Source organism: Equus caballus, chromosome 17, assembly GCF_041296265.1.
Source record: "Equus caballus isolate H_3958 breed thoroughbred chromosome 17, TB-T2T, whole genome shotgun sequence".
Lineage (NCBI taxonomy): Eukaryota > Metazoa > Chordata > Mammalia > Perissodactyla > Equidae > Equus > Equus caballus.
In genome coordinates this window covers 44668865-44694618 of record NC_091700.1, presented here as the reverse complement: position 1 = coordinate 44694618, position 25754 = coordinate 44668865, and the positions used below count along the sequence as shown (strand labels likewise).

The window sequence follows — 25754 nt, the reverse complement described above, 5'->3', positions numbered from 1 at the left end:
TAGGTTAGTTTTCATAAGTGATGTAAGCATACCTTAATTTATTATTATTATTGTTATTATTACAATTATTTCCAAGCCTGGTTTTTCAAAGTCTGGGAGGCTGAAGGGGAAAAAGAGGGTTAGTGAGCGGGGAGGTTGGAGGCAGGGTACCAGCAGGTGGCGCTTGTCTCCTCCGAGGAGACGAGAATGTTTGATTCAGCCTAGAGCGCTGCAGGAACGAAGGGCGACCAAACACGCATTCAGTGCAAGTGACATCCATCATGCCGTATTTTAGCGACGACTCCGTGAAGTCACAAGTTCCAGCCTGTTGCCCAGGCCATCACCTTTCTTCATGGCCACTTAAAAAACTGGTTCCCCTAGTGCAAGGGTTGTATTATTTTCGTATTTGACCCGCATCCCATTTCCTCTGGTCAAGTCGCTTACAGTAACGATCAGCCTCGGGTATAGAGCAAAAATAAAGGCCCTAAAGAGTTGGAGCTGAAACTTCGGAAAGGGGTGGGATTTTCTCAGTCTTCCAGCTGATCTCCCCTTATGGCATCAGATATTCTGTCACTTGTGGTGTGCCAGCCTTGGTCTGGGCAGAATGTGAATTCGCTTGCAAGGGAACACTTCAGTTCCCATGGCCCACAGGGGCAAGGAGAAGCTGGAGGAGGTCACTTTGACTGTACTTGTGGGCAGGCTCAAACTGTGACTGAGTTATTGGCTAGTTGGGGTCACTGGCTTTCTAACCTCTCCCCGCACCGCCCAATTCCGGGGCTCAGTCAGCCATCGCCAGCCCCTCTCCCTCATAGGACAATGGATTCTGTCTGCCAGAAAAACTACGTTCGTTTTGATAGTCCTTCCTGCGTCTGAAGCTTTCTACTGTCGCTCAGAAAACCTTCTGCCCTACTCCTATCTGTGAGTCCGCGCTGGGGCCGGGCCCGGGAGTGTACAGGAAGGAGGGCAACCCTGGAGTCTGAGGGCCACAAGTTAGCATCCAGCTCCGCCTCTGATTGCATGTGTGACCTTAGACTAGTTTCTTAACTTCCTCAGTAGACTGGGGAAACTATTTTTCCCCAAACAGGGTTCGTGGATTAATAGATAATTAATGCAGACTACCTAGACCAGTGTCTGGCTCATTGTAGGCGCCCAAATGCCAGGGGTCATCTGTCGGCCTGACCCCACAGTGAAAAATTGCCTCTTGGGGAACTCTGGGTCAAAGAGCCAGAATAATTCGCAGAGTTGAGATAACCTCTCACCTCCCTGTGATCTCACTGTATTTCAAATCCCATCTATTGCCTCGCCACCGTCTTTTCAGACCCCCTAAAACCTCTTGTCCCCTAAAACTCCTTGGGCAGCACAAACAAACAAAAACAAAAAAACCCAAAGGCATTCGGCGTCTAAATGAAAGTGACCCCGGTGCAGGCGTCCGGTCCCCTCACGTCCCCGGATTGCCGGGCCAAGCGCAGCGAAGCTGAGGCGGCCAGCCTGGCTGGGCGCGGAGGAAGGTTCGGGGCTGGACTGACAGCTTGGGGGGAAGGAGGAGGAGAGAGCCGGCGGCGGAGGAGGGGAGAGCCGCGGAGAGGAGGGAGCAGGGGCGGGAGGAGACACATGCGCGCTGCCTGCCGCCGCCGCCGCCGCCGCCGCCGCAGTGCTTAGCTTCTCGGGGACAGGAAACCTTCGAGACCGAGCTGCCACTGCCGCCTCCCCGTCCGCCCCCCATTCCGCGCGCCTGCCACACCCTCCTCCCCTTCTTCCAGCATCTTTCTGTGGAGCACTGCAGGGACTGGGCCCGAGGTGCCGTCTCCCCCTCCCAGGGGAAAGCTGTGACCCCCCCCGCAGGAGCGGCGGGGCCGGGTGGGGGGGCCCGGGAGAAGATGGCGACGCCGGGAAGCGAACCCCAACCCTTCGTCCCTGCCCTCTCGGTGGCTACTCTGCACCCACATCATCCCCACCACCATCACCATCAGCACCACGGAGGAACCGGGGCCAGCGGTGGGGCCGGGGGAGGCGGCGGCGGCGGCGGCAGCGGGGGCTTCAACCTGCCCTTGAACCGGGGACTGGAGCGCGCGCTGGAGGAAGCGGCCAACTCTGGGGGGCTGAACCTCAGCGCCAGGAAATTGAAGGAATTTCCCAGGACCGCGGCCCCCGGGCATGACCTTTCGGACACGGTGCAGGCAGGTGAGAGAGGGCGAGGGGTAGGCAATGGGTGTGGGTGGCTGTCTGGCTGGCTGTCGTGCCTTCCCGACGCAGTGGCCAGTCTGAGATCTGGCCTCGCTGGGGGCCCATCGGCCGGTGCTCTCCCGACTAAGGGACCTGCCTTGATGCAGGAGAGGCGGACCCCGCAGAAGGCACAGTGGCCGCTGCCTCGCCCGGCGGCCGGTGGGGCAGCGCCGGGAGAGCTGGGGTGCGCCTGGCCGCTGCGCCCGCGAACGCGCGGGGCTCGGGCTCCCCGCCCCGAGGCGGCTGCGCCAGGGAAGTGGCTGCCGGGCTGGGACTTGCGGGCGCGCCGCGTGCCGCAGTGGAAGTGGGAGGATTCAGGCGGCCGTGTCGGCTTCCTGGGCCCCGCGCAGGGGCTGGGAACCCGAGCGCCGCGTCTGCGCCTCCGACCAGGGCTTGCACTCTTGGCGTCGAGGCGTCGCCCCGCTGACAGGGAAACCCAGACAAAGGTGGCGCGCCCTTGGCCGACCCTAGGGCATCGGCGCGTTGCCGCCAGGGCCCCATCGGCGACCCCACCGAGCGATCCGGCAATTTGGTGCCGACTGCAAGGAGGCGCCGGGGCTTCCTCTTCCTGCGCCTGTGAGAGGAAAGAGCCGCCGCGATTGTTGAGAATCCGAATGGGCAGCCACTTCGCAGGCACTCGGCTCCCTCGTTACTTGCCCTTAGCTAACCGCCCATACGGTTTGGTTCCTACCACCGAGGCTACCTAGTTCTCAGTAACCCGATCTCTGCGGGGGCCCTGGAAGGGTCGGCATGGTGTATTAGAAGAAGAGTAATTAAAGTGAGCCGGTTTTCCTGTGTGAGCCGGACAAGTTGTAACTCGCGCCAATGAGCAGCCAGCTTTTTCAAGTTATGTCATGTGTTGACATATTTCTGAGACGTCTGCTTTCTCTTTGGTAGTTGGAGTGACTGGGGCGAGATCTATAAACAGGAAGGAGGGTTGGTGGAAGGCGACTCGGGCCTCGGGATCCCTACAGAACTGACTTGGTTTCCCGACCATCCGGTTCAGTTTCCTGGGGGAGGGTTTCTATCTTGGCAAGCGCCCAACATTTCCCAAGGCAGTGGGTGCCCCATTTTGGAACCTCTGCCCTGGTCTCCTGGCTGTCATCACCTCATGGGCCTAGAGTCAGACCCCTTGGATCCTGAATGACTCGACTCTCACTTCCGGATCTCCCAGTTTCCCCTTGTGGGCTAAGGGGGGGGAGCCGGTGAGGGAGCCTTGGTTGGCTTTTGGTTTCCAGTGCTCCCCCCTCCTTTAATTCAGTAAACATTTATCAAGAGTCCTAATGAATATTCAGACAGAGTTCTGAGTTCACTGGGGGCAGAGAGGACTCTTCAGGGTCATTAAACTTTGTAATTTGGATTTAAGGAGAGTCAGGAATGGGCTAAAAGGAGGGAATTTCCAGAGTTGAGCTGTCAACAGCTGGAGAGTCTCTTTTTTAGGACCTCTTAGTTACATTTTCTCAAGTGGAAGTTATTCCAAGAATTGCCTGAATCATTAACTTAAAAAAAAAAAACCCTTAAGTTCTACTTCCCTTTGCGGTAGAGTGTCCCATGAACTCTGGGAGGGGTGGATATGACTGCAGAAGATGGAGCTGGCGTGACCAATAATAATATGTGTTTGCACGTTCAGCAGGGGGCCTTGAAAGTTGTTCCTCTGCTTCAATTCCGCCAGTGTTTATTTCCAAAGTTGGGTGAACTTGATGTGTCTGCTGTGTTGGCATTCTCTGAGAAGACTTGTGCTTTTAAAAGCAAGGACCGTATCTGTCAGTTAAGACATTGCCGTGTGAGGTAGATGCTAAAAAGTATTCCTGTTCTCCTCTCTTGCTTACCTGTGGTTAGCTTAGGTTGTGAGTTTTGCAAGTTTTAAATTAGGAACCTCACTTGCACGTGTTTAATGCTCAGAAAATTCTCTCTAGTTAAAACTCAGAGACGTAACGCTAACTCCCCATCAAAAAATGCAGTATTAATTATGGGGTGGAGGGAGTGTCACCAAAGTTTGCAGAAACTTAGGACAACTCAAAAAAGATAAAGAATATTCAGTGTAGCCAGTTATTTTACATGAAATTGGACAAATGTGTTAAGGATTTGCTTCTGCAAAACATCTTTGTTGCAGATCTAAAACTAAGTGTAAACCCAATGTATTCTGCTCCTCCTTAAGAAGTATTTACTGAGCACCGTTCCTTATTTGGAAAAGCAGAAATCAAAATAAAGCAGGAGTTAAAATCACCTCCAGTCTGCCCAGTGTTGACATGTCCTGCGTGTAAAGAGTTCTAGCAGAGGGGAGAGTATGAGTAATAACATGTACAATAAAGATAGTGATATCTCCTGTGTTAATATTTAGTTTACAGAATCTCTCTTAAAATCAGAATGGCCCATGAGATCCTTAAAGACCTAAGATGTAAAGTGCACTTTTTCATAAGTTTTGTAATACAGGGAGTGACAGAGAAAGCTTTTCCTCACTGTTCACTTGTATGATAGAGGCCATTTGGTCTATATCTTGTAAAAGTAACTCTTCTGGCAGCCACCTGAGCAGAACTGCCCTCTTGGGCAATGTAGCTTACCTGAATGGAGTTGGAAACCGAGATGTCAACACGGAAACATAGAGGCCCTGGGCCACTCAGTAGATGTCTAAGCTGTCGCTCAAATGCATACACATTTTTCATAGGGAAAAACTCTCAGGCCCACACTTTGAGGTGATTGATTTACTCATATTTGAGTCAGAATAGTTGTGTTGTCAGGGTGTAGTGTTTTTGCAGGTGAGAAGGGGAAAGAAAGGCTGATCCACCCAGGTATGGTGGCACAGGTGATAGTGGCTGAAAGGAAGCGTGAACGAAAGAGCACGGTTAGTCCTTGGTGTGTGTGCTTTGCTCTGTGCCAGGTACGTCATCAGCACTGTCCTGCCCGCTCCTAAGAGAAGGCTATTCAGTTCTTCATTTACAGCTCAGCAGACTGCGACTGAGACAAGTGAGGTACCATGCTCAGGATCATACCCCCAGTGGGATAGTGAACCAGTGGATGGACTCTGATGGTTTCACTTTAGCGTTTATGTTCTTGACCATAGTCCTTCTAAGCAGGGAAGGGGTGGAGAGAAGCAGAATCTGGGAGGCTGTCTGGAGATTCATTCAACCAACATTCATTCCACGAGTACCTACCAAGCAGCACGAAGCGCCACGCTCTGTTCTAGGCACTGGGGATACAGCGGTGACCAGTGGAGAATCCCTGTATCCCTTCTTATGAGTTTTCATTCTAGTTGGAGGGGTATGGGGAGAAAAATGAAGAAATAGATTGTGCAGCATGAGTAGGAAGAGTTATAGTATAGATGGAATATCTTTCTTTTAGAAATATACATGGTGTCTTGTGTTAAAGGTGACTCGAGGTGGCTTGTAACAGCAAAAGCACTAACAATGACTAGTAATAAATATAAACTAAAGCATGACATTGGGCTGGGTAAAAAGAAGCACACAAATATGTGTATCAGGAAAGCAAATTTTTTTTCTAGTGCTGATTCATTAACCAATGTCACTTTGGGATGAAGGAGTTCAAAAGGGTATTTGTCTGACTGAAATAAAGGGAATCGAAAAGAGGAGTAAGAAAAGAAAGTGTCTGTCTCAGACTGATCACAGGAGGTTCTAGAAAATGAAAAGGAAGCCCTTGGACTTTGATGTGCAGAACAGTTGTTGAAGGTTGGACTCATTAAGGAGAGGGTGGAGTCTATCCTTGCCAGTATCTTTTTGAGGTGGCCGGAAGCAGGAAAGAATGTATGGGAAGAGCTTACCCAGGTAGGAATGTAGACGTGTGGCATCCAGAATACTCATTGAGGCTCTATGTGTGTGAGTGCGGAGCACTGGAGGAGGCGCAAAGGGTAAGACAAGACAGGAATGCATGCGAAGCTAAGTCACAGTTCCAGGAAGCCACGGAGCCTCAAGGCAGGTCAAGGTGAGATGCCAGGTAGCACAGATAGGCATCGATTTTGGAAGAAAAGGCCAAGCTATTTAGGAAAGACTTTCAGGTTTTGTAGGATGGATAGATTTGGGATAGAAGTGCCCATGACCATTTTGTGGTTGGAAAGATGGTTTGACGATGAGGAGCGATATCTGTAAATAAAACAATAAGAGGTTGTTTAAGCCTGTGCCTTTGGTCATATCGCCCCACCCACTCTCAGCGTGTACCTATGTAATGGAGTAACAGACCACAGGGCTCTTAGGGACCGTTTTTTTGAGGACTCCAGAGATGGCTGACGACTGGGATTTGTCAATCTGTGGGACTAACACCCTAATCTGTCTGAGCTGGCTCTCTCCAATATCTGTACAGATTCAGAGAATCTTCTCTGAGATTTGTGGGCAGGCTTATCTGCTGAAAGCTGGCTTTCCCCACCCAACTCCCATCCTATAGTGACTGAGTCCATAGGATGTTAGCTCTCTGTACTCCTTGGAATTCACACAGGACTTGATAAAGAAATCTGTTCGTTCTCAAGAACATGTTCTGTTCCACAATTTTGGCCATAAAGATTTTTCATTATGAATATAATGGAACTTTGGAAATCACGTGTTTTCTTAAAATGTATGTTCTTTTATAGTTATATCTAGTTTCAAATTATTTTTCTGCTGTTGAATTAAATTTGTTAGTTATTGCTGTAACTATGATTTATGGTGGTAGTCACTATCATATAAATGTCTATGTTCATTACATGTATTCTGAATACTTCTGCATTCATAAATCATTAGTCACCGCCTTCTACTTCCTATTATTATTTTTTTCTTCTGTTGATCAGTTTCTTTCTTGTTCATGTATTGGGGACTTCTAATAGTAAAAGCTTTTAAAAACAACTAAGACTCGATGTATATGGTGCTCTGAATCATGTCCAGATGTGTTTGTGTATAGCAGAAACAATCTCCACAAACATTCTGCTATTCTCATTGCCTGCATTGTAGGCTGCTCTTTATTGAAAAGGCAGGAACACACTAATCATGTTTCTAGAATAATAGCATGCTATTATAGGCCGCAAAACCTCTGGGAACTTTTGGTCTGTGCCAGTTTATAAAGGACAGCCCAAGGTTTGACCTTCGTCATTGAAATGCTTCTGCTGGATAGGTTGTCAGTCACTGTGACATCATATTTGATTTTTGGTGAGTGTGTGTTATTAGGCCAAAATTCGGCACACCCCACAATTTTAAATGTTTTAATTTAAATTATTGACTAAAAAAATTTTTTTTGAGTTCTGTTGCAAACTTAAATTTCCATGCTGTGGTTTAGCAATTCTTTGGGGTAAGCATTTAAAGGGTAGGTACCTTTTGAAATCCATGTTGATGTTGGTCAGTTCAGAGGTCAATTTCCTTTTACTCTTGCTGTCCTTCTGGTGTGTACAAAGACTTTTTCTATCCTGTTACTCAACTTCATCATTGTTTGTTTAAACATAAGTTGTTTCCCTCTTTTGTGTGTACCTTTCTGATTTTCCCCTTTTTCATATCTATCTCTATCTATCTATCTATGTATCTATCTACCTACCTATCTATCTCTCTCTCTCTCTCCACATAATAGACGTAATTTATTAGACACAGATATAGACACAGATGTAGGTATAAAGTCTTTTTATGTTTAGGCTGAGCAGCATTTGCTTTCTCTTAGTAGCTCTCCAAAGTCATCTCCCCGCAGGTGCTGTCCTGATTCTGCTTTTCCAGACACTTAGCAACTTACATGGGGGAACCGCTGTCAGCTCTGCCTCAGGCGCTTATGGGTTTGTCAGTCAAGCCACAGAACTTGAGCTTTTGTACTGTTTGTATGCTACTTTCCAGACTTGATTTAGCTGTGTGGAAAATTAGACTTCTGCCTGAGAGAGACACAAGGGGAAGCTGGCCTGGGCTTAGATCTGGCAATGCCGCCAAGATCACCATTCGTGAACTCGTTCAGTGATTGTGTCAGTTGTTGGAATTAAGGTAATTTGGTGTTAATTGCCGTGTTTATTTCAAATTATAAAATTATAATCCACCATAAAAAGTTTAAGTATGTAAAACACAAAACCCAGCTGTGTTTACCTATCTGATGGCTTTATTTAGGTATAACTTGTAGAAAGTCTAGAGGCTTCTGTTATTGGTGCTATTTTTTTGTCACATGAAGGTTTTTTTGCACCAGAATTTTCAGTTGCTGTGATAGTTCAGATAGATTTTTTTCTGTGTGTGATGTGAATTGTTTAACCAAAAAGAAAAAAAAAAAGAAAGGTCAGAATTGCAAGTAAGCCTTAGTTTAGGAAAAGTAGGCCTACCAATCTAGACGCATGCTTGAAGCATGCTGTGTTTCCTTCATCTTAATTTAAGAGTTGAGTAGTATTGCTTCCATGTACTGCAGGAAGAAGTCATACATTTGGAAACCATCTGTTCCCACAAAGTGATTCAGAAATAAAGTGAGATTGTTTACATGAACAGAAAGTTGACGAACTGTGAGAATTTGGCTTCTCGCGCTTACTCCAGCAACGCAAGAGAAGGGAAACGCCTTTATAGTCAATTTCGGTGCATGCTCATAGTTTTTCCTGTGTGTATCCTCTTTAACTGGCCAGAAAGGAGCATATAGGTGGGGGAAAAAAAGATTAGAGAACAGCGTTTGATTTGCATAACAGAAATGTTTTATCTTTTTGCTTAACGTGAAATTACTGCTCCTGTGTTAATATGGTGTTCATTCTGAGCCAGCTCAATGTGTGGCATCTGAAACTCTTGCAGGACATTTTTAAGTCACCAGAGTCAGGTTATATGATTTTAGAATCTTCCTTGAGATTCGCTTTTCTTCCTTCTGCTGTGTTTCCTCTACTCTTTGTTGCGGGGGGAGGGATGGAGGTCGGGTACCCAAGACCTTGTGAGATGAAACAGGGCCAGGAGCCCTCCAGCTCAGTGAGTCTTGAATTTCCACTTCATGTTCTCCCCAGCTGCGCAGAAAGAGGCCCTGTCTTAGTTTTTTTTAATCCTCTGGCTTCTCCTGTGGCCTTGCTTTTGACAGCTGACCCCTGCAGTGCAGGACATGGAGTTTTGCTACACAATGCTTTCCTCTAATATTCTTTCATATTTTTGATGTCGGTGCCATACAGCGTTAGGGGTAGCCTCAGTGCGTCTGACCTGGTTCCGTCAGCTCAGCTCTGATTTGACTCACTTTATCTCTGCAGGCAACAGTGACAAGTTCAAAGATAACATCATCCGCACACTGCCTGACTTGGCCTTCCTCTAGATTGCCTTCATTTCGCTTTTGCAGGTCATTTCCCTTACTTCCCCTCCTCCCTGCCGTGTAAAAGTCGACTTACCCATTCTCATTTCATCCAGTCCCCAAGCCTACTCCAAACACCCAGCAGCCCCTCCGTGCAGATCTGAGCACTGAATCATGCACAGCCTTAAGGCACCTTTGCATTATTTCCTCAGGGCATATTTTCCTAATTATTGCCTTCCTCTTTTGGTACTTTCCTCGTGTTTAAGCTCCTTCCTCCTTTACTGACCTGCGAGATCTGGCTAGGCCCCGGGTTTTCCTTATTTTTGTGTGTGCCCTTCATGCCGATCACAGAAAGTGCTAGATTAACCTCAGTGGACTGTTGGTCTCCTCCTTCCTACTCACGGCTCACTCTTAGTCTACACTTCAGTCCATCATCTTGGATCTGCTGTGATGCCGTCCCCTGTGTGCACGTTTTGCTGAACTGCTGCCATTTTCTTGGTGCTGACCTTATTTTTTCTTGCACAGCATCTTGCTACTTCTCAGCATCGCCCACTGTATCGTCGGTCTGGGTTGCTACAACAGAATAGCACAGACTGGGTAGCTTAAACAACAGAAATTTATCTTCTCACAGTTCTGGAGGCTGAGAGTCTAAGATCAAGGCATGGGCAGGTTGGTTTCTTAGGGTCTCTCTTTGGCTTATAGATGACCACCTTCGCCCTGTGTGTTCGTATGGCCTTTCCTCTGTGGCTGGATGTCCCTTGGTGTCTCTTTGTGGGTCCAGATAGCCTCTTCTTAAAAGGACATCAGTCAAATGGGATTAGGGTCCACTTCTCTGAGCTCATTTAACCTTCATTACCACTCTAAAGGCCTGATCTCTGAATACACTCACCGTTCTAAGGTACTGGGGGTTAGGACTTCAAGATATGAATTTAGGGGGACACAATTCAGCCCAACGCTCACTCGCCCCTGGTGTATCTGGCAGCTGCAGCCGCTCCCCCAGCCTGGGTAAACTGACTTTCTACCTGCACAAGGCTGCCCTTCCACAAGACCAGGGTCAGGCCCGTCTAGTTCACCATCCCATCCCCAGCATCTAGCCCAGCGCCCGCGCTGTTCCTGCCTGGGCTCCATAAATGCTATTGAGCATAGGAATGTGCTGTGAAAAGGGCAAGGAGCCCCATTTACACTTAAAAGTTGGTGACTGGCTTGTCTGGGCCCCCCTCCACCCCACCATCTCTCATACATTCAGAATCTCCTTTTTGGTGGCTGACGGGTTCCTAGAGTCATTCATTTTTTTCAACAATAGTAAAAACAAAGGTGAAGTTGCCTCTCATCAACATTTGCAAGTGTTTGATAAGCAATGTTACATCTATTGGTCAGGTGAGTTATAATGAATTCTGAAGGAGATGGGCGGGGAATTTTTTTTTTTTTGAGGAAGATTAGCCCTGAGTTAACATCTGCTACCAACCTTCCTCTTTTTGCTGGGGAAGACTGGCCATGAGCTAACATCCATGCCCATCTTCCTCTACTTTATATGTGGGACACCTACCACAGCATGGCTTGCTAAGCAGTGCCATGTCCGCACCTGGGATCTGAACCGGCCAACCCTGGGCTGCCAAAGCAGAATGTGTGCACTTAACCGCTGTGCCACCGGGGCGGCCCCTGGGCGAAGATTTTAATATACCAAATATTGCTTGAAATTAGCAAATAAGGTAAGACTAAAAGTTTTTGAGCACTGATGTGTAAGGAGCTGTGGATGATTCATGTTAATGGTAGTTTCTTTGGAAACATGCGGCCTCAGTTCTGACATGAAATTGTGAATCTGGAGATCTTGGCATCAGGCTGTGAATGAAGCTCCTGCCTCCTGGGGATAATTCTCTCCCCTCCTGCCATTCCTACCTGAAGTCAGAAAGTTCCCTCCCCTCTTGCAGGTCCCGTGGTCAGTGGGCCCAGCAGAGTGGGTGTCCCTTCCCACTGGTGCAGGGTGCAAAGGTTGGCATAAATCAAGGGGAGTCAGTGCTGGGCCTCTGAGGCTGCAGGCTGAGGAGGAGCAGGTGCAGGAGATGCCCCCTGAGGGAAACGGGGAGGGATTCAGATACTTCTCTACTTAATTTTTGTATTTCTCATATCTTATCGCCTCAATTTATTAATTTTAGAATTTAAAGCAAGGTGCCGAATCTCTCTGAACTTCAGGTTTGTAATTTGTTAGGAGTGAAAATACACTTTCCCCCTCAGGGTGGTTGTGAGGATTCACAAGGTAAGGTCCAGAACCCAGGGCACAGTTCGGGTCTGGTCCAGCGGGAGTAATCAATAGATGTCACTTGCCTTCCCGGAGTCCCATGGGGTTATGTGTCATAGTTTTCTTCAATAAAATAAATAATTGGACGTTGTCAGCATATCATTAGCATAGTGGCTGAGCGCACAGACTGTGGCTGGGTCCTAATCCTGGCTCCACCAGGACAGAGCTAGTACTTAACCTTCCTGTGCCTCAGTTTCCTCATCAAACAGTGGGGGATAGTAATCATAGGATTATTATAAGGAGTAAATGAATGAATATATGTGTAAAGTGCTTAGGTCAATGTCTGACACTGATGTTTGTCATTATTATTATTAAACTCATTAGTAAAGAGGTTCAATCTTATAAGGCACAGAAAGACTAGTTAGATTCCTAGAAATAGTATGACATTAATAAATTCATCTTGATACCAGAAGACTTGAGTGTATGTGCTTTCAGTGCGTGCAAGCGTTATTTATATTCTTTTCACAGTCTTTGGAGGATGGTCGAGTAGGCGATATTTATTATACCAGCTTGGAATATCCAGAGCTAAATTCCATGTGAGGAAACCCAGACTAGATGGTGAAATGATTTTCTTTGGGTTGTGTTGCTAGTAAGCGGTCCAGCCAGGACCGTGTGTTCTAATGCACTTTCCATTCATTCCTCAATATAACAGCGGTCTTAGGTCTGATTTGATTTTACCAGGACAAAGAAATCCTGAGAAGGACGAGGCTGGTAGAGAAGGCGTTGGGGATTCTCCCGGTGGAGAATGGGAGCCGGATCTTATTGCCACACTGTGAATTCAGGGGAGGGTGCTGGGGACCAGGGCTTGTTTTTGGCTTTGGGATCTAGGACTGGGAAGGAGGGGAGGGCCTCACCCGAGGGCTCCGAGGGCGGTTGTCGCCCTCTGCAGAGGCCTGCCATTGATTTAAGAGCTTTTCCAGATTAACATAACTAAATAAATAAATTGACCACCTTTTTATGCTCTTGGCAAAAAACAATTTGTGAATCTTTTTATGTTTTTGGCAAATGCTCTGAAGAGGTCCAGCAAATAATTCTTTTATAAGAAGTAAGAAGAAGTCTATGAGGAGGCAAAGATTTAAGAGCAAATATATAAATTTAAATGTATCTCTTCTTTTCTTACTGTTTTCCTGGTATCCAGCATTTATTTTGCACTTTAATCAGAAGTTATTTCATTAAGAGCTTTGTGATAGGCTCAGCATCACCCTTAGCTTACCGATAAGGGAACTGAAAGGGGGATATGGTCCAGGCCCAGGGTCCTTGAGCACGCTTCCTCATTCAGTCCTCATGACTACCTTGCAGGGTAGATAGTGTCCTTGTGGCCGAGAAGGGAACTTACCAGTTAGGCAAGCTGAGCCCGTTTGTAGATCCAGTAAAGACAGAGCCAAAATTGCAATCAGAGCTCTTGTGGAAAGAGTGCGTGTCTCCTGCCATGCTCTGTTGTAGTGTCACTGAATATTCGGAGCTGGAGCAACCGAGCAGAGGAGGAGATTTTGCAATGAGAATCAAGCTCGGAGCATTTCGACAGCAGTCCTTGGGGTGACTCAGTGACTGAGGAGCAGAACCTCCCGTAGGTTCTGGACTCGTGTTATTTCTCCCACTGAGCTGAAAGTGGATGCAGGGGACCCAGGTGTATGCACAGGGGGTTCTCGTCCTGATCCTCACCTATTTGTCATGCCCAGTTAGCTCCATTTCTAAGAAGTGTGTTTTAAAGCAAGTGACAATTATTAGTTTTAAAAATCCTTCAAGGTGTCTATTATTTAAAAATGTAAATACACATTCGAGTTTTTAGTTTTGGTATAAAATTTTGTTAGACTTTCTAATCTGTAACCTAATGGAACAGCCCATTTAAAATTTACTAGATTTGATGCGCTCCAACAAGAAATGAATAAACAGCTTTTGGGTGAGTGACCAAGTAGTTACTTTCTGAATATTCCCTTTGTAATACAAGTGCTTACGTCCTAAAAGTTGTTTTATTAAGTAATGATCATCAATTTGATTTCTAAAAATGCATTTTATTTTGTAATAAAGATTCTTCAATACATTAATTAATTGCTTTTACAATCTTATAAATGAAATAACACAGCAGCCCATTTTGGTTAAAATGGCAGCACAGTTTATGGCTAAATAACCGAAATTTTTTGTGTTTATGCAAATTGGTCTAATTCAAAGGAATCTGATTGTGCAATTGAAGACAAATAGCTCTCTCTTTGTGCACTTCCCTTGGAGGTGTGGATGATAATCTCTGCGTGCAATTTAAGGCAATTATGTGTTTTTTTCTGTTCTTTAGAAAGCCTGGATAAATCAAAGTTAATTTTAGTTGTACCAGTCATTCCAGTGGTTATAGTCTTGTAATAAACTCTTCGCTGTGGTTTGTTCGATATTTACAGTTAGTGCTTTCTTGCCTCTGTGCAGTCCTTTACAGGGAGCTGCACTGTGACTTTAGGAGTGCTAGTGTGCCTAAGTCTGATCTCTTTTATGAAATTCAGTTGGCAGCTGTGCAGGCGTGCTGTTGCTCCCCCACCCCTAGAGTCCTTGGAATCAGTATGTTAATGAAGACTCGGTATCTCAATATGAAATTCGCACAGTGGGAGTTCTGAGGTAATGTGCCCTGATGGAGCCCTTAATGTCTGCCTCTTAGAGAGTGAGTGACAAAGACAAGATAACCCAGCTAAGTACTCTCATAATCAGGCAACCCGGATCTTTTGAACGTGGTTTCATAGTTTCAGTGTGTGTGCTCTCTTGCGTCTCGGTGTCTCAGACGCCTGCTCTCCAGGGCTGAAGAGAGTTTGTAAGCTCTTCATACCACGTGGTACATTGGGTTGGACAAGCCCCATCACCTTTAGATGAGAGACTTCAGCTTTCAGACATATCGCTTTGCATAATTCTATGCAACATTCTTTCGTTTTTCAAGAACCTTAGGTCATGGTGAACATCACAAGAGGTGCTCTTTTAGGATGCTCATAAGTAGCATCATCCTAAGTCTGGGTTTGCTGGGCAGTCTTGTTTATACTTCTTGCCCTGGCCTAATTAATAATAGCACCTTCTTTTAACACATCCCCATTCAGATGATAAATTATATGGTCACTTGACTCATATGGGATCATAGACACCATCTTTTAAGAATAAACTGAGATAGAGGCAAGCAAAGTGACTTGCCCACGCCCCCCAGCCAGTTACTGTCAGATGGCGAATAGACCCCAACCAGCTTATTGAGGTCATCTCTGTCAACTTCCCCTACTGCTGCCCTTTGAAGGAATTACAGTGCTTGGTTGGTTTCTCTGTCTCTCTCTCTCTTTTTTTTTTTGGTGAGGAAGATTGGTCCTGAGCTAACATCTATGCCAGTCTTCCTCTATTTTGTATATGGGACACTGCCACAGCATGGCTTGATGAGCAGTGTACAGGTCTGCACCCAGGATCTGAACCCTCAAACCCCAGGCTGCGAAGTGGAGCACGTGAACTTAGCCACAATGGCCCCTGGTTTCTCTTTTTAGCTTTCACACTAAGAAACTCTCTCAGGAAGGCCTTTGGCATTAGTCATTAATTTTAGTGGGAAAAATAGAGCATTATTTTTAAATTATAGAATAATAGCATATGTAGAAAGAAGTCTATACAAAATGTGGGCATGATTTAAATGATGATAGTAAAACAGACATAGGGACAGAGAGCAGATAAGAAGTTGGGACAGGGGGTGGGGAGGTTATTGCCTGAGAAAGCACAAGGGATGATGGAAATGTTCTAAGTCTTGACTGTAGCGGTGAGTACACAGACTTACGTGTTTGTCAGAACCCGTGGAACTCTAGGCTTAAAATGGGCACATTTTGTTGTATATAAATTATACCTTAATGAAGTAGACTAAAAATACACCTATGTACCCACTATTTAACTTAAAAAGTAGAACATTTCCAATACTTTTTTAGCTCTGTGCATGCTGCATATCCCTGATTGACAAGCTGTTTTAAAACAGAATAATTGGGGCGTCATGGCTGAATCAGTGCCTACTATTAGAAGACTGATATTTCTATTTTAGTGGACAGATTCTTTGATCTTCATTTTCTTTATTTTGAAACAGCTTGGTAACTGTCTATGTAGTCATACTAATAAAATATTCTTATTCTGTTTAGGAGTGGCACTTTATTTTATTGATAGAAAAAACTGATACCAAGCCAGGTTTTCTAGGATCCCTGGGGTGATGTTAGCTAATGAAGTCCAAAGCTTAGGAGCATTTATTGTGCACCTACTGGGTGCCAGACACTTTGCAGACATGATCTCATTCATCCTGTCAGCCTGTGATAGGTGTCATTTACCGTAAATTTTGTCCAGTGCAGAAACTAAGGCTCATACGTGTTAAACAGCTCGCCTAAGATCCCCGAATGGAAAGTGAAGGAGCCAGAGTTTGAACCCCAGCTGCCTGACTATAAAGCATTTGCCCTTCTCACCGAGCGCACTGTCATTAGAAAGAACTGCCTTTTACTGGGGACAGTTGAGCGCTTTGGCTAGCTCCCTGTTTGAATCCTCTAGCACCAAGACCATGTGGCATGTCACTTGCAGACTTCCTACATCACTCCTGTGATCTGGCCCACTCCCAGCTCAGTCTCCTCCTGGTCCTCACCCAGTGTCGGCTGCCTGATGGCGGATTTAATAGGCCTCTGGAATGTGGTGCCACCAGGTTTGCCTCTCACCCTCCTCATGGGCCTCCGTGGCTCCGGCTGCCTTTTTCTTTGCTGTCCCCGTATGTTCCAGATTAAGTGGCCTCTACTTCACCTTTGATCATACCTTTCCGTTCCTCCCTGTATTTGCAAATAAAATAAAACAGAAAACAAAACAACAAAAAATGAAACTCTGGTTCTCCAGTCTGTGTCAGTCATCCTGTCTCTTCTGTGATGCCCCAAAGCCCAGCCTCCCTCTCCCACATTCACCTCCATCTTTTCTGAACTTTAGACTTTTGGTTTATCACAGGTAGTTTAAGTGATTGAGTTGATCCTTCGTTGTTCTTTAATTTCATGTCTTTTCTTTCCGATTAATAATAAGAATGATAATAGCTTTATTTATTGAGCCAGGGATTGTGTTATGTACTTGAGATGTCTTCTCTCATTTAATCCCCAGAATAATCTTAGGAGGTAAGTACATGTTTTCTCCCTATTTGAGAGATTAGAAAATCAAGTCTCAGAGAAAAAAAGCCTGAGATCACATAGCTACTGGAGAAACTGAAATTTAAATCCAATTTGACTTGGGTGGTCACATCCTTCTTTTTATTGACTCCTCACACATCCATTGAAGAGAGTGGAAAAGAAAGGCAACTGACATTTCCTGTGCCTTTACTACAGCATGTAGGAGAGATGGTGTGACATATTATCTCACAGGATCCTTACCCTAATGCTAAGAATCAGATATCATGATCTCCAAAAAACTGAGGCTCAGTTTAAATAATTTACTCAGGGTCACAGAGCTGATAAGTGAAGGCATGAAAATTAAACCAGGTCTTTCTGCTCCTATAGACGCCACCTCTGTGCATGAAGAACTCCTTCTGTATTCCGCTTTTTACTCTCTGCAGGGCCTGCCATAATGCTGGATATTAGTGAAACTTTACAATTAGTTATAGGTTGACCGAAAAAACCTAAAGTTCCCTTTATTCTGTTAGAAGCCTGTGCATATAAGAAATATTCCAGTAGAGAAAAGTGGAACCCGTAAAGAATGTTAGAAGAGATAAAGTAAGAACAAAGATGAGGTGGAATAGATTCACGAACAGCATGGCAACCACAGAATTTTTTGTTTATCTTTTGAGAGATTTTCTTTATACTTCCCTGAATTTTACTATAGTGGAGCAGGAATGTCTAAAATTACAAGTTGGGAGAGGATGACCTAGTATTCCTATTCAAATTTTGAAGTTGCTCTGCTGTTGGCTTTCTCCAATCAGCCGACTTCCCCACTTCTAACTGCCATTCTCAGAGACAGAATTAAAAACTAATAGCCAGTTGCTCTGGGCTCTTTCATTGGTGGATTTGTAGACCATTGAAATTCACCCTAGAGCTCACCCTGCAGAGTAATTAACCATTTTTTTAAAAACCCAAACAAACAAGGAACCCCTTTAAATTTTAAAAATATGTTACAATATGTTAGAATTTTGTTGATCAAAATACACATTCTCTAACTGCCCACCACACCTTGTGCATCTCTGCCGTTAGCGCACGTAACCCAGCGCGATGAGAAGACAGGTCTGCATCAAGTGTGGTTCCTCGGTCTTGGACTGTGTCCTCCACTTTCATTCTTATCAGCAGAGTGTTTCTACTGAGTGTGCTGCGCGCCAGGAGAACAGTTGTCAGTGGCATTCACAGTGGTGTGTGTTGGCATGCATGCCAGAAGAGACTCAAGTGTAGACTCTTGAATAATGGGCACCAACTTGGTCTTCCAGCACATGGCCTTTTGTGCTCGTGGTAACTGGAGCAGTGCTGGCTGTGTGAGCTGGGTTTTCTCAGAGTGTGCTATGTGTATCATCTCCCAGGGCTGTCAAGCTTCTTAGAATTGTACGTGATATGAGAGCCCTTCCAGAATGAAATACCAAAGTACTCACATCCCCACGTCTTTGTCACTGGCTTCCATCCTTTTCTTGCTGTGACTATCCAAGAGGTTTAAAACCATGATAGCTGTTTAGGTAATGGGCTTGGAGTCCAACAGATGAAGGTCAAATTCCAGCTTCCTCGCTTTTCAGTTGGGCGACTTGGGGCAGTTTGTGCGCCTCTCATGCAGGGAAAGAACCAAGTGGGACTCTTTTGGGTTGCATGGTCAGGGAAGAAGGGGCATTGCAGACTGCGTTGTGTGGTTGACTGATAAACAGGACACTTCTTCCCTTCATCCATTTGAAGACTTAAAATAATTTTCTGTGGGTTCTCCCTCCTGCTTTTTAAAGCATTTCCCTCTCAATTATTCCCTTTCTTCAAGTATATAAAGCATTATGTGCATGTTCTAAAGTTTTTAAAAGGAAGTCACACAAACTTTAATGATTTAAAAGATTTAAAAAAGTCAACCCATGTAACTTAAAACTGATTATGAAACACTCACTTGTTTACTTTTGGTTGCTTGGAATGAGTGTCCCCCTCCCCCCCCATTTTGGTGTACGGGATATTTATTGGTTTTTCTTCGTCTTTTCCTTGTCCGCTTGGATAATTTTAGCCAGCAAAATTCTTTTGGCAGCAGTAATAATAAAGATTCTGCTTAGTCTTAGGATGAGGTTTACATTAAATATTTACAAGACGTTCTTGAATGTTAGAATAACAGGTTCTTTTGCCCAGTGGATAGTGAGATAACCGAAAAAATCAAATCGAATCAAAATATGCCTGATAGACAAGAACCACCGTCTTTTATTAGGTGGAAATCCTCACTAGGGTCTACTCTTCTTTCCACTCCTGTCCTACCTTGGGAATAACTCCGACTGTGGGCAGCAGAGAACTGCTGGAACGCTCTGTGTTGCTGCTTCTCTTGATCATTGCCATCACGAAGGATTGCGTTCTCCACCGGAGATTAGTAATTTTATAGGCGAGGAGTTTAAACTCAGCTATGCACCCCAAACTTTGGTGAAGATTGACTGCTGTATGGCTTAACTTCGCAGAACCACAGGATGTGTTTATGGTTATCTAAATAAAGAATTCTTACTGTGGCCTCGTGGTTATGACCCCAGAACTGTGCTCCGGCGGGCAGAGTGCACGAGTGGTTCTCTCTCCAAGGTGAAGGAGGCATTGCTCTGTAGCATAAATCTGCAAAATGAAAAGCTGTGCGTGTGTTTGGGAGGGCGTACAGAGTGGTCTTGTTCCTCCTTGTAAAACTCCTCAGGCAGGGGTTTTCAAAGCTTTGCATAGGGCTTGTTTTGATTAAATGTCAGCATTGCTTCTTGAGCCCTGCCCAGTCAGTGCCTTGACGACTGCTGGAGATCAGTGTGTGCTCATGGGATCCGTTTAAATTGAACTGAATGATACAGAAACCATCACCCAATTTACATTTAGGTACATCATATTTTCTGTCTCTCTCTCTTTCTATTTAAAATTTCCCTGAGGTGCACGCAGGAAGCTCTTTTTGGTTGAAATGAGAGTAAAGCCAGCTACGGAGCCCTGCAGCTCTTGCCTCTGAATCATGAGGAACATCTGTTGGGAAGTTCAAAGGGAATGAACACGATTGACAGGAGTGCAGGAGGAAAGCCCTGGCAGGGATGATACGAAACAGTCCATCATCCGAAAGTAACTAATATTTGACTTTGGAATGAATTTTTATTTTCGGCAGTGGATTTACTTCCGTGTTCTGCCTGGATAAACACTGGAATTAGTCTGCATTCCTTGCGCACACGCTGATTGTGGCCAAAGCAAGTGGCAGCCTTGAGGCATGCTGGTGACCAGGCGACAGCCATCTGAATCAGACATTTGTGTGGACCTTGTGTTCATGTAACTTCTCCATAAGCCAAAGAAACAAGAAACGGAAAGATGCCTTTAGCGAGGTTCTCACACTTGGCAGCATGTTTTAATAATAGTGCTCCCTTTATGCGGGCCTTAAATGAGGACTTCTTTTCCTATTTTTTTTTCCTATAGGATTTGGGTTATCAGTGTAAAACTGTTGGAATTCCTGAGTGCACCAATTTAAATACCCTTCCTTCTGAAAACCTGGAGTCCTGCCTGAAGTTGTCCATTGCTACTGGACTCAACAGAAATCATTGCATCCTTTATTCTGTTCATCTGTGTAGGTTTCGAGACCCAGGAGGGCACTCACAACCTGGTCACGATGCTATTGTGGATCAGAGCTCTGAGTTTTAAATGCTGTCGACTTTGGTGCCTTTTGAAAAGCTGGGGTGCAGGCTGCTTCTCTTTATGTGTTCTCATCTTCCCCCAGCTAGTAGTAGAGGCTCCCTCTCTGGTTCCCTTGAATTTTGTAGTTACCCTTTATCACGTGCATCTCATCATATCGCACTTCTTTGTTTCTCTATGCCCAGCATCCCAGCACAGTGCTAGACCCACATTGGCATTTTAGTATTAGTTTTAGTTTTAGTATTAGTTTTCCATTGCTTCATAAGAAATTGCCCAAAAAACATAGAGGCTTAAAAACAACATGCATTTATTATCTCATTGTTTTCCTGGGTCAGGAGTCGGGGCCTGGCTTAGCTGGATTGTCTGCTCAGGGTCTCACAAGACTGTAATCATGGTGTTGGTGGGGGCTGCTGTCATCTGAGGCTCGGAGTCCTCTTCCAAGTTCATGAGGTTATTTGCAAAATTCAGTTCTTTGTGGCTTTAGCACTCAGAACTCGTGGTGGCTTTTTTTTTTTTTTTTAAAGAGGGTCCCCGTCCTCATTTAATGGTATTACCTGATTAGGTCAGGCTCACTGAGGATCATCTCTCTGATGAACTCAAAGTCAACTGATTAGGGGCCTTAATTATGTAACCTAATTGTGGGTGTGATATCCTGTCGTATTACAGGTCCCACCCACAGTCAAGGACAGAGGCTTATACAGGGTATGATCACCAACAGCATAGATATTGTGGGGGCCATCTTAGAATTCTGCTGCCAGAATGCTCAATTATGTTGAAAGAATAAATGAATGAATTCGGATAGACGGCAATACAGCAACCAGCTTTAGTGTACAATGAGTGAGAGAAGGTATTGAGTTCCTTATTGCAAAATGCACCTGCAAGCAGTTTCTTTGTCATCACTGAGCTGTTTCCTGGTAATTATAGGGGCAAAAGCAGAGAAGAAACAGCAAGAAAGGAAGGAAGGAAAAAGAGAAGCAGAAGGAAATCATAAATTTCGGGCTGATTTCAGGTCGCAGTTCCCAGTAGCTCAACCCCCAGCAGGCTGTGAGTCTCTCCTCAGTTCTGCTCCTGGGCACAGCCACTGTGGGCATCGAAGGGCGGAGGCACCCAGTAAAGAAAGCCCCATCAGCTTTGTTTTTAGTTTCCAGAGATGAAGGCAAGCCTAGTGTGAGTCTTTATTCAGTGCCTCACAACCACATGCGGCATCCCCTTGGAATCCTCCTGGCACTGAGATGCATTAGGTGTGGAGAGGAAACTTTAGTTTCAAATCTCCTGGCTGCAGTTGGCTTTACAAATCAAATTGAACCGTGGCCGTCTGTGTTTAATTTGGAAGAGCAGAAAGGATGTGTGCTTGGTGGCGCCCACATGGTATAAAAGTCCCTGTGACATAATACCACTCTGCCCAGCCTCAGGAGTTTCCTGTGCAGACAATGGCCCTGCTTCCCTGACAGTTCCCAGGCCTGGGTGCCACCTTGTGTAAACATGACTGCTTTTAGTGCATCACAGAGGCAGAAGGATGACACATTAATAGCAGCTGGAGGATCTCATTAAAATTCGGAGGAAAATATGAAGGCTGGTAATGTATAAACAGTGAAAGACTCTTTGTCTGATCTGATTAACAGTCGGATACATTCTGAGTGCAGTTTCTAGATGGTAAGAACCAACATTTCAGCCAGAAGCACCATTCTTCTTTAGAATAGCGTATCCCTGTTTTTCAATTCTCTTATTCCCTCCAAAATTAATATGCTGGTCCTTTGTTCTCCCTTGAGAACTGAAATAGCTTGGTGGCCGGGACGGTCTCTGCAAGCTGGTGCAGACTCAGCAGTCACTAGCTTGCATTGGGAACATCTGAATTATGCAGTCAGATGCTAACAAGCTGGGAGCTGGAAGCATAGGGCCTGGCCCTCCTGCCAGAAAGAACAGGGAAGCACACTGGGGGAGCTCCTGACGGGGACGGGTTGGCATTCTCTTACTTTTATTAATAATTTTAACTGGTAGAGCCACACTGCAGCCTCCCAACTCTGCATGGAAAGCCTAAGGCTGATAAAAGTTCCCTCCCTCCTGAAGAACAGTGAGACGTTTTCCCCAATATGTAGCTGGGGGGCTTACTGTATGCAGGGAAAGCACTGGGTTTTCAAGAATTTGTATGTAGACCTTGGAATAAAAACAAAATATGCCAAAGGACTGTTCTTTTGAAACTCTGGTCCAGTTGACTCGACCGAACAGGAGTGCCGTCATGTTCTCCACTGCAGCATCTAATGGGCAGAGTTTGCCGACTGGACTGCCGCCTGATATTGACTCAGAGAACACAACTCTAGCTCTGACTGTCAGCAGTAATAGGGTTCGTTTCTTTACTCACTGGAGAAATAGTAATCACTATGCAAAGTGGACTGTCCATTTGGCTTCTTAGAACTCCGTGGAGCAAGATGTCAGTATGAGATGTGTTGATGTGCTCTGTGTCTTTTTGCCTATGGTTGTTTCTTCTTTCTTGGCAGTAGTTTTTCTGTACATCTCCACTTTGTAGCTAGTGGGGAACAAAGATTATTTTTTCCTCTATTAATCCATTTTTTAACTGAGTTGAGCAGAAGGTAGAGTCGGCTCCTTTTCTGGGGTTTATCACTCTCGATCTGATGATGTGACAATAAAGAGATAATAACATCTCAATAATCACAACAAAGCAGATAATCTTCAGCTTCTTTCCTAAATTACGTTTTCCCTTTTTACCATCTTCATACGTTTCAGAGTTTATTTTTCTGTAAACTCACCTAAAGGCAGCTGCCTGCTTTGTCCCCAAATACCTGAGCAACGGAACTTGGAGAATGGCTGTCAGTTAAAAAAAAATTTGGTTTCAGAAACCTGGCAACTTCAAATGTTGAAGCCTGAGGTGCCTGATCTTAGGAACCTCAGCATTGTGACAGGGTCAACCTTGTGGAGCTCCCGAGTAATTTGAGAAGACTTGCAGGCTGTCCCTCAGAAAGGTAGGTCTAGAAAGTGGCTTCTTGAAGGATGAAACCTTTCAGGCAGGTGGGATGGCAAGGGAAGCTCTTGGAGTACTCTGCCGTGAACGTTTGCTTCGCGTTTCTAGCATGGCCTTTTATAGAATTTATCCCTCTCCCAGGGCACCCCCCCCATTGCCTCCAATTTATAAAAAATGAAGTCCCGTTTAACTCAAATAATCTTGTTTGATAGTGAGCCAGCTCTGGAAAAGCTTTATAAAACGATTTCCAATGAAGAAGGCATTTTTACACTTGTATCTAAAGGTCAATAAGATATAATAATAATAATAAAATAAAATATAAGAGCTTTAGTTATTTTACTTTTTCTTACACGGCTCTTTTCTTCTTACCCCCTTACCGGAATCCTGTGTTATTAGAATGAGGATATGAAATTGTCCCAGGCATAATTTACAATTTGCATCCTACCCAGCTGTTGAAACGACAATAGTAAAACCACTAAGAAACATATAGGAACCCATGTCTTCTTGTAATGACAGTGTTTAGGGGTAGTGCATACTGCTTTCTGTTCCAGGGGCACTAATGTTGGAATTGGAGATACTTACCTTTTTTTTCTGTAAGGAAGATTTGCCCTGAGCTAACATCTGTTGTCAGTCTTCCTCTTTTTGCTTGAGGAAGATTGTCGCTGAGCTAACATCTGGAGCAGTCTTTCTGTATTTTGTATGTGGGATGTCGCCACAGCACGGCTTGATGGGTAGTGCATAGATCCATGCCTGGGATCCAAACCCTCGAACCCTGGGCCTCTGAAGTGGAGCATGTGAACCTAACCACTATTCCACCAGGCCATTCCCTGGGGACACTTACTTCTTGTTCTGGGACAAATCTGTAAGATTGGTAAATTGCCTGTTGATTCTCATTTGCAGCAGGACTTGTAAGATGAACTAGTTTGTGAGACCAAAAGGAAAGTCCCTTCCCTTTTTGCCATTCCTGATCCTATAAGAAGTGAGTTAACTAGTGCTGACATATTGGAGAATCCTACTGTCACCTGCGAGACATGTCTGTGATGCAGCGGGCCAAGATGGAAAAGTTTCTGTGCATTGTAGTGATGTCAGAAGGGACAGCGTTTTTTCTCTTTCTTACCAAAGAGAAGCAGAGCACGAGGGGAATTGGTAAAAACTCCAAAGTTTTCAGTGCTGGCTCAGTTCTACTGAAGCTCTAGGAAAGGGAATTTCTGCACAAAGGCTGACTGTAGACCTCTATCATCCTCATTGTTATTATCATTATTATGAGTAGTAGTAATATTTTAATGTCACTTCGGATATTTGCTGGAACTAATATCCATGTATAGCTGGAACACACTCTTTTGTTTATTAACAAAATCACATATCACCGGGTAAGCTTCTAGACTACTTCACCAACGGTTCTGGCATTGCCTTGCTTAATGAAATAAAGGAAGACACAGTCCCTGTGGCACTGTTGTACCAGAAGGTGGGTTCACGTGTCAACTCCAGCCTGACACGGGGAGCCTCGTAGGTGGGGTTTGGTTCGCTTTCTCAGTCTCCTCGTTTCTTTCATTGCCTCGATGAACCCCACTGCAGCTGGAGAGCTTTGCCTCCTGTCTCTCACCTCAACCCGCACCCCCTCCCCCCGCCCCCCAAACCTCTGTGCACTCAGTGAAGCATGGTGTTGACTGTGCTGGAGCATCTTAGGAAAAGGCTTAAAGTGAGGCAAGGTGGGAAGGGCAGACACAGAAATGCATGCAAAACAACAACAACAAAGGGCACTGGGAAATGGCATAGAGGAAATGGGACACACAGGATTTGGAGATGGGAATGGAGAGAGAGAGACAGTAAGACTCACCAGCATCCGCTGAACACGTACCCGGTGCCAGGGAAGGCTCCAGGCACGTGAGATTCATGATTTCGTCTGCATCTCACAAGAATCCTCTAAGGCAAGCTGCTGTCATTATCATCCCCAGATTAGGTATAAGGAACCTAAAGCACAAATGAGTTAAGTATTTAGTTGCCAGGTGGCCCTTTCAGGGATTAAATGTCAGCCATTTGACTCTAGTTTATGCCCTTAGTTAAACTGTAGAAAAAGGGAGGGACCAAAGTCGCAAGTAAAGGCGGCTTAGTCCTTCAGCTTATTCCACCCACCCTCCTGCCCCGCATCAGTATTCCACCTTTTCATGCCCACCGACTCCTGTTCTTCTTTTTGTTTTCCCTTCCTTTCCATAATTGGTTCCCCTTCCTTTATATGATCCAAAAGAATTTTTAAAAATTATTTGAGGAAAGTGAAGTGTATAGCTAAAAACTACTCCTTCTGTGGGACCCT

General features: G+C 45.1%; 1 protein-coding gene across 4 annotated transcripts in view; it reads left to right on the top strand.

The window, feature by feature from the left end:
- The first annotated feature begins 1562 nt into the window (after positions 1 to 1562).
- The window catches only part of LRCH1 (leucine rich repeats and calponin homology domain containing 1), a 191873-nt gene continuing 167681 nt past the window's right edge, over positions 1563 to 25754 (top strand). For all 4 annotated transcript variants that reach the window (XM_003363227.5, XM_023621596.2, XM_001915032.5 and 1 more), the window contains exon 1: positions 1563 to 2160. In XM_003363227.5, the coding sequence (XP_003363275.1) occupies positions 1857 to 2160 (304 nt within the window). In that variant the 5' untranslated portion in view covers positions 1563 to 1856. The remainder of the gene's footprint in view (positions 2161 to 25754) is intronic.